The 13,917-nt window shown below is 40.7% G+C and overlaps 1 protein-coding gene across 1 annotated transcript in view; it reads left to right on the plus strand.

Annotated features, from left to right (window-relative positions):
* Window positions 1–13,917, plus strand: part of il1rapl2 (interleukin 1 receptor accessory protein-like 2) — a 420,712-nt gene that overhangs the window by 373,517 nt on the left and 33,278 nt on the right. The window contains exons 8-9 of the mRNA XM_085287845.1: window positions 4,339–4,471; window positions 11,561–11,706. Coding sequence (XP_085143971.1) covers window positions 4,339–4,471; window positions 11,561–11,706 — 279 coding nt within the window. The remainder of the gene's footprint in view (window positions 1–4,338; window positions 4,472–11,560; window positions 11,707–13,917) is intronic.

Here is a 13,917-nt window from a genome sequence, read left to right on the forward strand (position 1 = left end):
TATTGACACAAAGCAGATGAGTTGTCCTGATTGGTGCAACCTGACTTTCATTGATTACAATGTGTTAGCAATCTGTCAGCATTCATAAATTAGTTGGTAATTATTTGCAAACTCTCACCAATCTGGCTGAGAGTAACTGCAATCAGTCTGAGTCACAGTGCAAGTGTTTGCAGGCAGATTGCCTCCCACCAAGCAACTTGTGCATCTGCCTTTGAAAGAGGTCCGTCAGCGATTGGTCAACTACTTGCAATGGGTCTCGGACAGAAAAATAAATCAATGCAATCATGGAGGAACCGTTGATGTTTACTAGTTGCAAGGAGGTTGGGATACAAATTTGTCCACACAGGTTGTACACTAAGGTTCAACAGTTACACATCTTGTTTGCAAATTTTTAATGGCTTGTGTTGCTAGAAACATTTGTCTGCTTTGGTAGTTTTAGTTATCTAAAACAAAATTATGTGGAGCTGAAACTGAAACTGTGAAAGGCAACAAAGTGCTCTAAACTGCAAAGGACAACGGCACTGCTCACTGCGTGAACCCCCAGGACAAAATCCAGGTTTTACATTAACACCTCTGAGTTTGTGAAAGTTCTCTGTGTTGCCTACAGTTTACTGTGGACACTCATTAACCTGCACTTCGATAGCAGTTTACAGTGCTGCTTACTTCACACACAGACGCTATCCTGATGAGGATGCTAAGTGCATTCCCACAACCTTCAAATTCAGAGTGGTTTCCTTCAGTTCAAGATTAAATTGATTTGTTCATTTCTTTAGATGTATCTGAAATGAATAAACCCAGTGTAATAAATGAACAGCAATGAGAACTTTTCACTGTTAGAATGCAGCACGAGCCTTTGACAGGAAAGGACCTCAAAACGCACAAGACGGGCCGAAGGAAACAGATGTCAATGTCTGATACCAGCAGCTCCTTTTGCTTGGATAAAAAATGAATTTAAAAAACTAAACCAAGGACAAAGCAAAGTCTGGACCGATTCTCATATTCAGCTGCTTCTTTATGTGCATCTCTAAATGCCAGCGATGCTACACTGAGGAGTACAGACAAGGCTGTCGGGCTACAATAACGATACAAAGAGGTGGAATCAGATTGAATTTGACTTTGTGGTCACATGACTTCTGTTTGCAAACTCACTTGTGATCGGGGAGAGTGAGTCCTTCCTCTGTTTGTCACACCAAAGAAAACAGAACATAGTTGTGATCACACAGAGGAGCAGTGTGAAACAGTGATGCACCAACTTGAGAAAATTCCTGTCAGTCTTTCTTATTAATGACAACAATACAGCACAAGCCCTCATTTTTCCTCAGCTTCTCACAAATATCCTGCCGCTACAGCCACAAATAGGAACGATGACTCGACTCAGCTGTATTAAATGCAGGCTGCGTTTCTATTTACTGGAGAGATACGCACACACAAAGTCACTCGCCCACACTGACACACACCCTCACGCCACACAAGTGCAAACAAAGTTGATGATTTTAATCACCATAGCATGCTGAGAACACAAACACACCCTCGGGGTGCTAATCAATTACTGCAGAGCTCAAATACACACACCTACTTACTCGCACAAACACACACACACACACACACACACACACACACACACAATCAAGCTAAACTAATTTCACTCCAAGCCAGATTTTTTTTTCTTTTTTAAGTGATTTCTAAAGTGTGTGTGTATTTATACGCCTGTACTGCAGGATGATGTCTGACTAGGCTCAAAGGTAAAAAAAAGAAAAATCCCACGCAAGCCCACCAACACACACACACACAAGACATGTGAGGCTTCAGTGGGCACTTTTTCTCTGAGTTTGTTAGAAATTCTAATTTCGAGACTGGCAGAAGTCAAAGCCTCCTCGTCCTTTTCCATCAATCAAAATAAGCAGCGCAGTGACACCAAACATAAAGACATTTCCATATGAAAACAGTTGCGTTTTGGCATTGACCAACTGAAGGAAACCTCATGTTTATTCAACCTGTAACCAGTTTGTGAAGATTTTTACTTTTGCTGCTCTAAATGTTTTGAATTTCTTCTGAAAAAGATAATTACCCCCCAAAGCTTGAAAGGAAGAAGCTGCTTTTCCCACGCATGAAAAAACAACACCTTAAGTGTTAACTTTAAGTCAAAACTGACAACAAACACACAGACATACACCGAATGTTAACATTCACTGTTGGTTCATGACTGTGCTGACAGAGCTATCATTATGATAATACCAAGGTCTATCATAATTATCTGCTAATTGACTGCCTAACGAGGTAGCGCTCATTAGAATGCTCATTAATACTCCATCATCACCACTGATAGCTGTAATCATAGAGTGATGGGGGTTTCAAGGTCTTACATGAGTGTGTGTGGATACTGTCTGCCCATAGATGTGTATTTACATGTGATTTCATAGTATTGCTGATTGATTCTTCCAGCAGTAATACATTAAAGGTACACATCTGTTGAATATGGAGCTCTGCAGAATCAAAGCTTCATGGCTCAAACTAATTAAGCTGCAAGTACACTATGCAACTGAATTTAATGAAATACTTTTGTTAAACCCCTTGAATTAAAGCTGAAAATTTGCACTTCAGTCACAATTCGGTTTTATTTATATAGCTCCAAATCACCATCACCTCAAGGCACTTTACACTGGAATGTAAAAATCATACAATACAGAGAAAACCCCAACAATCAGACAGCCTCCTCTGAGCAAGCCCTCTGTGAAAGTGGGACGGAAAAACACGCTTTTAACAGGAAAACCAGAGGCTCAGGGAGGGGGGGCCATCTGCCACAAGCGGCATATTAGTGAATATGAATCGGCTCGAAATATTTTCTGTTCTGTCAGTAAATGTGCGGCTAATTTAAACTTTAATATCATGGCGCTATAAACCTGAAATGATGAAGTTATCAATGCGATCAATCAATGCGATATTTGATGGGATAAGTTAGCGAGGACAGGGGTGATGTGCTCATGCCTTCTAGTGCCGGTTAAGAGGTGTGCTGCCACATAATGTGAATATAAACAATAGTTGTTGTTTTTTACAGTAATTACATAAACAAACACAATTGTGTCTGAGAGTCAAATTGAGTCACTTGAAATCCAGTGAACTGTTCAAGTTTGTCAGAAAACTTGTCCAAGCATGCAGTTAGCTCTATAAACAAATAACTTCTTGTAATAGCCCCTTTCATTGAGTACAGAGCTGCCAGGTATGTAGTGGTCTGTGTCACATCGCTCTCCTCCAGAGCTGCTGAGAAAAAGAAAACTGTTCACTTTGCTTTTCAACAAAAGCTCCAGATTCATTTGAAAAGTGACTGTTTTACAGTTCAAGCACATTCTTCTTTTTTCTCAGGTCATATTAGGAGTCCATCGACATTCTTTCTTACTCACTATCACAGAAAATTTCACAGTTTTTGTGATTTGGAGGAAAATCATCCCTGAATTTGTAAAGCTTGAAAACAGTCCTCATTGCTTTTGCAGCTTTGCTAGCAAAGGTTCTGATGTCCAATCCCACTTTGCATCAGTCAGTTTCTCGTATTTCTCTCTCTGTTTAGTTTCATAATGATGATTCAAATTTTAACCCTTAAACATACCAATCTGCTCTCCACAAACTAAGCACACAGCTTTTCCTTTGACTTCAGGAAATAAGCACTTGAAGGTCCAGGTCTTGGACCCTGCATTCATATTTTGGGGCTAGCAAAATCAAGGGGACCGTACAGGAGGATCTTATGAAGTAGATTTGTAGATCCTTAGGAAAATCATATATTTACCATGTAAGATAAAAAGAAATCCACTGGTGCTGACACGTGTTTGCCTCACTAACACTACATTTCCTGTGTATGCCACCTGTTGCCACAGACTCATTTGCTCAGGTGAAAGGTTGGCAGTGCTGCAGCTTATGATACACAGCAGTATTTTACCTAGTGTGATTTTGTTTCCTCTCATGATTTCAGAAATGTGTTTGCACACTTCTCTTTAAAGTGATATTACTGTCACCAGGAGGAGGCAGCAATTATTTCAGGTTCTCATTTCAAAGGGACCCTGCAGGCACCCAGCTACACACCTCGAGTAGTTTTCTGCACTGGCTCCCTGTGGCTCCCTATCATCCGGACACCTCTTTGGAGAAATGAGAAAGGATATAAACCAAAATGTGCCAGATTTGTTTAATGACTCCTTCTGTGCTCAACTTTCAGTGTGGTGTCATCTTTAATGTGTGTTTTACCTTCAGCCTGGACTGCAGCTGGTTTAAAGATTCAGCTGCAAAACAGTGCAAATTCATCCTCCGTGTGGCACCGTGTGGCGTCTAACATTGCTGTGCTGTGTGTTGCAGGTATGCCTCTCAGTCTGGACTGCAAGGCATTTTTTGGCTACAGTGGAGAAAACAGAAAGCCCATCATCTACTGGATGAAAGGAGAAAAATTTGTTGAAGAACTTGCAGGGCATATTAAGGAAACTGAAATGAAGTAAGTAAACTATTTTCTAGAGAACCACTGATTCAGTAACATACTCAAAATGATCCTGAAATCAGTGTCCTGAGGGTGGGGGGCAAGTAAATTCTAAGTACATCTACTGCAAGACAGTATCAATTACATTCTCTCAAGTTTACAAGTTTCTATTGTTAATTAATTTCTGAATAGGCTCGACTCCAGCTGCTCTCCTCACACTGTCGGGATCTAATTTGGTCTCTCGTGATTTATGACTCATTGAGGGTTTTCTGACAGCTTTCTTCTCAACTTTTCTAAAAAAAAAAAATTATGAATTCTAATAATAAAGTTAAATTGAATTCATTTTCTCCCCTATTGGGACCAATTACATTGGAGTCTATTGGGAAAAGCCTGATTGTCTGCGGGGCATCAAATATCATTAGAACAACCTGCTGGATCGCTATGGTAACCATCAGAGAATTTACATTGTCTCACACATGTGCACACACACACACACACAGTCGATGTGAGTTAAGAGAATTATGTCTAACATCCATTAATTACACATAAAACAGTTTATCATCAAAATCTATAAAAGATGAAGTTGAAAGCAAAACATTTTATTTAATTAATCTCCGTTGTTCAGTCGGGAGGTGGGAATGATGGCGGTCTTGTTGCTTTCTCCAGTGGGTCAATGCAAAAGGTGTAAAATGAGGTAGAGACTTGACTTGCTACACCCCTGCGTGTTGCACTGAAACAGTCCTCAAGTCTGTGAGTCCTAAACCTGTCCCAAAAGAACCAATCAACAACCACTACCACGCACTGAAATATGAGTCAACATTTGAACATGAATATGTCAAAGACTATTAAAGATAAAAGCCTGAAGTTTGCACCGGTCTTTCTTAACATCAAAATAAATCAGGATCTTTAATGTGGACCAGATATATTTCAAATGGTCTGAAAATTTTAAATTTAAAAAAAAATCACACACTAACAAAGAAACTTTACATTGCAAAAGACAACCAGTAACAATTTCTGAATGGTGTGTTGTTGAATTTTACAGTAATACAAAAAGAAAGCTGGATTTTCACGATGGTACTGTAACTGTAACTCACAGGTCCTGGAAATGAAAAATATGAAAATATTTAACAAAATTATTTTCAGAGTTATATTTTTGGGTACCATCTGGAATTTCGTTTTATTCGAAGAGGACAATCTGCTGAAATTTTAATTTTTGTGTTTAATAATATTTTTTGGCTTTATTGGATAGTGAAAGTCAGGAGAGACAGGAAAGCAAGGAGAAGCGGGAGACACACAGAAAAGGGTGACGGATTGGACTCAAACCCGAGCCTTTGCAGGAGTATGCTTGATGATCAGGCAGAGTGCATGTGGTGATTTGAGATGGACAAAAGTTTCATTCAGTTCACACAGGTGGGGCTGTGGTGGTCTGTAGTTTTGCTTCTCCCTTCATTATATCTTTAAAATGATTTAAACTGACAAATATTTGGTTTGGTTTTCATCCTGCACTGTGACCTGGCCAATCATGGCCTCTTTAGATTATCACATCAGCTTATTAATTTTAGACATAATAAGCAGTCGTATGAGAAGCAAAAGCCTGTTTGGTTTTCTTTAAGCGCACTACTTAAACTCAGTTAATAGCAGGTTGGAAAGATTCTGGCAATAATTAATGTACCATCTACACTGTGTGTGTCACTGTTTTTCCCCTATTCAGGTTAATGCTGCTCCCTTTTGAGCAATACTTCTGCACCATCACGTTAAAGAAAAAGTGCAACGTAGTAATGTAATCTAAATGTTCAAACTGCAGCACGTGGGCATTAGTGTGGTTAACTGACACACTAAGAGCTGTAATCAAAGCTTTAATATTAGAAAGTAAAATGCTCACTTCTGCTCAAAGAGCCTTCACAGGTCATGTTATCAGCCGAGCACAGCAATACTGATATGAATGTTTATCTCCCCTAAAGGGAAATCCTCTTGCCCTCCTCCCTTCATGGGGGAGGTCACAGGTCAGAGTCAGCATAGCAACAGTGGCTCTGAAGCCAGGTGACCTTCAGTGTCTTGCTGGAGGACACTCCAGCAGCAGAGCTGTTTACCAATCCAAGACTGGAACCTCAAGAATGTATCTGCGACTGCTAATCCACCTCCTGCCCTCTGAAAATGTTCTCTCCCGGGAAAATGATGTTGTAGAGAGCAGCACGGTACATGAGTAGGAGTGTTTAAACTTGAAACTAATCATGCCCCATAGTATTAAATTAACCTTTGCCTGATGAGTTCTCAATCTTTCAGTCCAGTCCTCTGGCCACCTCTGATCCAATCATACTGCTATTCCAAGTTCCACAATCGCACTCCAGCAGGTCGACTCCCGCTGTGATGCCCATTAATCTGTCCACTTTAAGCTCCCTTCCCCACGTCCTGCAGCACTGGCCCGAGAACTTTGTCTATGTCTGTTTGCATAGTGTCAAACACAGTCTCGTAGCCTCTGTGATAATGGGAATACCTGTAATTACCAAGGCTTGCTCTCTTACTGATACACTCACACCCTGCAGCACCCAAGAGGATGTGATAAAGCTGCGAGTTTGTGGAGAAAAAACTCCTGCCAACAAGTGCCTCTCTTTGTGAAACCTTACTTCTTTTTCTGGAAAATGTAAATCCATAGTCTAAGTAGTTTAAGTATGTTGGGTTAAAATAGCAGGCGAGACAATATATATGAGCAGTATCATCAGTTTTACTCCAGCTGTTGGCTGAGCTCAGCGTCACCGCTGTCCAGCTTCTTCACGTTTCTGCAACTCAGCTATCACAGTCCGCAGCTCGTTCATGTGCAATGAATTGGTAATTACAGTATTTCCACTTGGGCCAGTGCTTGCTTCATATTTTCACTTGAAGGCAGCCCATATGTCTACTGATGCAGAGAGGCCTTCTTTTACCTGCTTGAAATTCACATCTGTTGTCCAGTCCAACTGCTGTCAAAGCCTCACTGCTTCACTGTTCACAACCTCATCATCAACCATTATTTTACCTTATATTTTCTTTGTCATGAAGCATGGTAGTTAGCCCGTTCTAGGTGCTAAAGTAGGAGGGAAGCAGGGTTTTTATGTTAAAAAGTTGAGGTCTGCATTGCAATTGGGAACACCTTGAAACAGAAAGGTTTATTGTATGCTTCCTGTCGGCAGTGACAAGTACAACGGTCTGAGGAGACAAAGCATCAATAATACAGAAACGAGTTGTTTGATCCACGATGGGTCCAGCTCGCAGCTTAGAAGACTGAATGATGTACTGCAAACATCTTGCTACTACATACTGTACAACAGGGTACCTTCAGAGGTCTGACCTGTGTTATCGCTACACTCCAGTGGAGAAGTTCAGGGAGGTACAGAAGGAGGAGAAGGGCACTGTTGACATGAAGTGAAGAGTTGTAGGATTGGAAACCTGGGAATCTGTTTGAGGAGGAGAGTAGTACCAGACTTTTGGGATAGTGGAAAAATAGGATAAGGCCACAAACAGACTGTCAAATATTGCCAGCCCATTCCTCTGGTGGATCTGCTATCAATAATATTCCATAGCTGACTTGATTTCTTGATTTATAAGCTGTGAGACCTTCTACTCTGGGCTTATTCCTTCTTGCAGCTACCTGGATTCAATTCTGCCCTAGGCCCTTTGCTGCATGTCATCCCACCCATCTATCCTTCTGGCTGTCCTCAGTATCTGTGTCAAAGAAAATGCTAAAAAACTACTAAAAAACACACACACACATATATATATATATATATATATATATATATATATATATATATATATATATGCACGCACACAGTGCTGACCTTTGAGATACAGCTTGGGTCTGGGTGTATCTAAGGTATCAGTTTCAATAACAAAGACTGATTTATTGTTTAAAGAAAAGTGCAATTGTTGTGTTTTATTTTCAAATCAAAGTTGCACATCCATCAAAGCCTTCAGACATGAGCGGAGAAAGAGAAGAGCAGAGATGATAGATATGATAGAAGAGCACAGTGTGTGATTTTTGTTCGACTTTTGGGACCAGCGACGATGACCTTCTTAGATCTAAGTTCAGTTAAGCAAACTTGGCCTGATTCCATTTGGTGAGTCAGTTCATTTGGTTGAAGTGAGCTGTGTGGTCACATCCACAACAGCAGTCATCGCAAGGCACTTTATATTTGAGAGGGAACCCAGCTGATCAGACAACCAGCCCCATGAGCAAGCACTTCACATTGGCAGGGAGGAACAACTCCCTTTCAGCAAGAAGAGACCTGGGGAGGGGAAGCCATCTGCTGGGACTGGCTGTGGGTGATTGGAAAGCCACAACAAGAGATGCAGGCCTTGATATCATCAGAACAGCAACACAAGTGGAGGCAAAGATGATACAAATGATGAGCATGCACACAGTGCTGACCTTTGAGATACAGCTTGGCACATACATGTAGCTGAACTCAGAGAGGAAGGATACTTTGGCTGATGGTGTCACGTTCACCAAGATGTACAGATTATGAGGAGAAAAACTTGTGCTTTTAACAGTGACTTTTATTTTGAAATGTACCCATTTAATCACCGGAGGACAGAAAGAGGAGAAGGAAAGGAGATGTAGGATATAGATAGCTAATGGCTAGAAGGTGAGAAAAAGGGAGAGGAGTGATGTGTTTTAAACTAAGCATTTTAGCAAGTCTCATCTTTTGACAGCAACCCCTGATGCACTGTCCTAGGAGACTTCAAAGTGATGCACACACTGAAAATCTCTGACACGGAGCAAGGAAAAAAAAGACGTACATGCAGAGATGGTGGTAGTCATTTTGCTGTATGTCTTCCGGCACATTTGACATTTTGAGTCTCATAACCCTTTCTGTAATGTTATCCATCATTATTAACCTGCATTGAGACTTCACTGCTCTTTCTGTGCCTCTGGTGCCACGAGGGAAGAGGAAAGCATGAATATTTAGGAGGTTAGAAGTTCAATTCCCAATGGGAATGCCTGTGCTGAAAGTTTGCGTGTCAATTTTCTTTGCATGCAGCCACTTGGATACAAGCCTCAAGTGACAGATACAGCGCATTTCTGTGGTGAATTACAAACAGAGCTGCAGGAAAATGACTACACAGTGTCTCATCGCTGCTTGTCATGGTTGGACTGTGCCAACTCCCATGTGGTTCAACCCCTGTGTGTATTACAATGTGGCCAGTCTGGATTACTGTACTGTACGCTGAGTCAATGCAGCACATACTGTACAGAAGAAGGATAACAAAATCCTGTGGACCATCTCGCCTGTTTCTGACAAGAGTGCTGATTCTGCACTGAAAACGCTCATTATTTCCAAAATCCTGCTGCCTGCTTGTGTGGTTGAACCAATTACTAGAGATCCAAACCAACCCACCCCAACCTGCAACTAAACCAAGACAGGCTAAACATCAACAATATTACTTTTAATTTATTTTTCATTTTTTTAAGTAATCTGATGCTTCATTGCGGTAAAATTTGTTTTCTACACTTAACGTTGTATTGTCTTTATTTTTCATATAAAAGAGCTCATAACACTCATGAAGTATAACTCGCCACATAGTGAAGATGTTCCTGGACTGTGATCACAGCTTAATGTAAAAATAATGACTTTTTAAAGACTTCTGGTGTCATTACCCATGTGAAACTTTGAAAGCTTGTTTAGGTGCGACTTAACACTTCTGGTGCTGTCCCAGTCCCAGATAATTTGCTCTGAGGTTCAATTACTCAAGTATTAAAAGCTGACTGAGGGTTCAGTTCACAGCATGTTTGTTACATAATTATCTTCCTCCTGAACCGCTGAAAGATTTCGTTAATAGATCTGCTGGGGCACGTAAAAATGTCAGTTTGATAAAATCCTCATTCATACAGTAATTGTTCAATCACAGCTTCCACAGTTTTCTAGGGTCTATGATTTAACAACTGGACAATCAAGCTTTGGGTTTTTCTACATCAAGAGGTGAAGAAGTGCACATGGACGCCAAAGCATCTGGAAGGGTCTTTGTTTGTTTGTTTGTTTGTTTGTTTTTGCTTTGTTTTCTTGTATTGACTTTCCAAAATATGATAAGCTATTTATGCACAACATGTTTATTTGATGTCAGCCATTAATGTGAGTAAGCCAGGATAATTAGTTTTCTGCTTTCAAGTCCAAGAATAAGCAGTCGTTAGCTACATGTTGTTTTGGGGGTTTTCCACATAACAACATTAGCTAGCTAATGAATCGCTAGATTCCTCACTCTGAATTTAGTGGTGACTCGAATAAAAGCTTCTGCTTCAAATTTTTGAGGATGCTGACTTTTTGATTTGCACCTTCTCCTTTCACCCTCTTTCCCGTCTTTTCCAACGGCTCCAGCAGAAACATTAAACAGATATCAGCCAGCCAGTTCTTCTTAATGAGCTAACTCTACCACAATTGTGACTGTAAACGTCATAATGTCTTGGAATTAAAAGACAGGCATACCTGCAATAACATACAACAGCTGTGAACAGAAATGAACAGAATAAATAAATGCAACAAATGCATAACGGTGTCAATTACATGAAACTAGCTTTTATTAAATAAATGTTCAAATGTACCCAGCCTATGTGGCTGAACCATCTGTGCCACTGCTCTGAATCTGCCACCTGAGCTAAGATCTCACTGGTTATGGCTGAACCTCACCAGGTTTAAAGGTGCACTCTGTGACCCTGACATCAGTTCAGTCTCCTCCTCCAGCCCCTCTTCCTCACAGCCTCACAGGCTTAAAAGGAGTATGACCTCACCATAAGGAGAGAGCTTTTTCCAGCTGTCGCCAGTGTTTTCCAGACATGGCTCCTTGCTTCTTCTGCCCTCATTTCTTTTCTTTTCGCTCTCTCTTTCTTTTAAAATCTGCCCTATATACTGTGCTCTATAGCGCCATGTTCCTTGTGCTTCTTCATCTTTAATGGAACAGATTAAGAGGCAAGGAGATTCTCTCATCTTTAAAATTTACATGTGTTTACTTCCCTCCTGATGCAATTTGCATAAGTAGAAATTCCAAGTTAAAGTCTTGAGTGTATTAGAGTAAATCACAATAAAAGATTTAATATCACTGCTTTGTGAATCCACTTCTCGCATGTTTCTTTTCCAGGGTGGTGAGGGAGCATTTAGGAGAGAAGGAAGTGCAGCTGTCCCTAACATTTGATGCCGTGGAGGACGGAGATTTGGCCAACTATACCTGTTACGTGGAGAACCACATAGGGAGGCGCAGCGGTAGCGCTATACTGCAAAAGAAAGGTAGAGCTTTCCCTTTTCTTCGCTCCTGATTTACTGGTTTCTGTTAAACTTGTTAGGCAAAAAAGAAATCGACAAATATTGGCCTCCAGTGTCTTTAAGAATGACAAATGATCACATGTGCATGCTGGTCCATTCACTATCAAAGCAAAAATGTGTTATCTATACAATCTGCTTCCTTCTATCAAACTATTAAAAAGTAACACAAATAATTACCTTGCATTATAAAACAACACAGTTTTTGTTATATGAAAGAGGACATAGGATGTTTGATGGTGACACGGACCGAGCGCTGAGCCACCAGAAACCAGCTTTCTGTCACAAAACACGTTACGATGCAGATGATTTTGTTGGTAACACCAAGATTTCTGAAGTAACATTAATGCTTCACAAAGGAGGACACAGACATCTTAGATGGTGCTTAGGATGGAACCTTGAGGCACCCAAAAATATGTTTTCGATTACAAAACATGCTGAGGAAACATAGATTCTATTGAATAGAACAAGTTTACCCAGAGTAAGGTTGTGGATTTTAAATGTATTTTAATATGAAGTCAGGTTAGTGAAGCAGCATTGAAGCAGAGTGCAACAATGAGCGAGGTAATCGAGTTCTGTCGTCTCATACATACCCATCAACTCATTGTTTGTTAGTTAACAGAAATGCAAAAACCTTTAACATTTCAGTCAGTGCTAAAATCTGATAGGGACATTTCCTTCTCTGGGATGTTACATGTGACATTAGTAAACATGGTCACCCCTCCCTGAGCCTGGTTCTGCCAGTCTTCTTCCTGTTAAAAAGGGAGTTTTTTCTTCCCACCATCACTGAGTGCTTGCTCATAGGAGGTCGACCGAAATGAATTAAATTGATTGAAATAAATTTTCAAGCTGTTGGTAATATTTTCCATAATTACAGGAATGGGATGACATTGGCCTTAACTGTCAGTAAGAAAACAAACATGTCAGATTCTCTAAAGATCAGAAGATTTCATTAAGTGCATTTAATCCTTAAGCAATGTTTGTTTTAAATGACAGGTTTCTGAGGTGTATTCATTCAAAGAAGCATAATTTTTTGCTTCCACGTTAGTTTTACGTTGTTTTTTGTACTCTGGCTTGCTAAATATAAGACCATGTCTGCTCCAGTTACCTGGGACTATTCCAGTCTCTTGTTATGATTCTGTTAACAAGGAAAACCCATCCTGCTCAGTGTTTTCATTGGGTAATAAATATTTGTGGATGTGAACACCTTCTGAGATAATTAAGATTTAAGCCCATGGCGCAGCCATGTTTTTGTCTGTAGAAACCCTCGTTGTATTTGAAATATGTAGTGGTGAGACATATTTGAAATATGTCCATGGGCTCCCCTGTGTCACCTATTGTAGCCAACCTTTACATGGAGGAAGTGGAAAGGAAGGCTCTTGGCTCTTTCAAAGGAAGAGTACCCAGCCACTGGTACAGATATGTGGACGACACCTGGGTCAAAATCAAGACACATGAAGTGGAATCTTTCACTGCGCACATTAACTCTGTGGATAAAAACATCAAGTTCACCAGGGAAGACACAAAGGACAACTGTTTGCCTTTCCTGGACTGCGCTGTGCACATTGAAGAGAACGGCAACCTCAACATTGAAGTTTACCAGAAGCCCAAACACACGGACCAGTACCTCCTCTTTGACTCCCATCACCCTCTAGAACACAAACTTGGAGTAATCAGGACCCTACACCACCGGGCAGAACATGTTCCCTCTAAGCCTGAAGGGAAAAAGAAGGAACACACACATGTAAAGGAAGCATTCAAAACATGCGGTTATCCTAATTGGGCGTTTATAAAGTCAGTTTTGAGATCCCTTCCCAGACGCCTTAACACCCACTCACATCCTGGGCCATCTGACCTCAGGAAATCACATGATAGGGTGGGGCCAGGTTTCACAATGAGCTCACCCGAAACCCTGGCTGATTGTGACCCACACCCGCTTTCACACCTTGGCTCATGTGATTAGGTAGAGGATCATCAGGGGGTCCTTTTGTCCCTCTTTGGGGGGGAAACTCCCACTGGGTTTAAATCTGGGACTCTCCACCATTTGACCTTAGAACTGAAGAAGCTTCTCGGATGAGAGGTCAAACGTCTTCAAGCAACTCAAAGAAGTCCAGACGCTTTTCTTTCCAAGCTCCTTAGACTACCCTACAATAATTAGGGATGGGTATTGATAAGATT

The sequence above is a fragment of the Mchenga conophoros genome, linkage group LG2, assembly GCF_057382185.1.
Source record: "Mchenga conophoros isolate Kocher_MC1m ecotype Shallow Benthic linkage group LG2, M_conophoros_male_GT1.1, whole genome shotgun sequence".
Lineage (NCBI taxonomy): Eukaryota > Metazoa > Chordata > Actinopteri > Cichliformes > Cichlidae > Mchenga > Mchenga conophoros.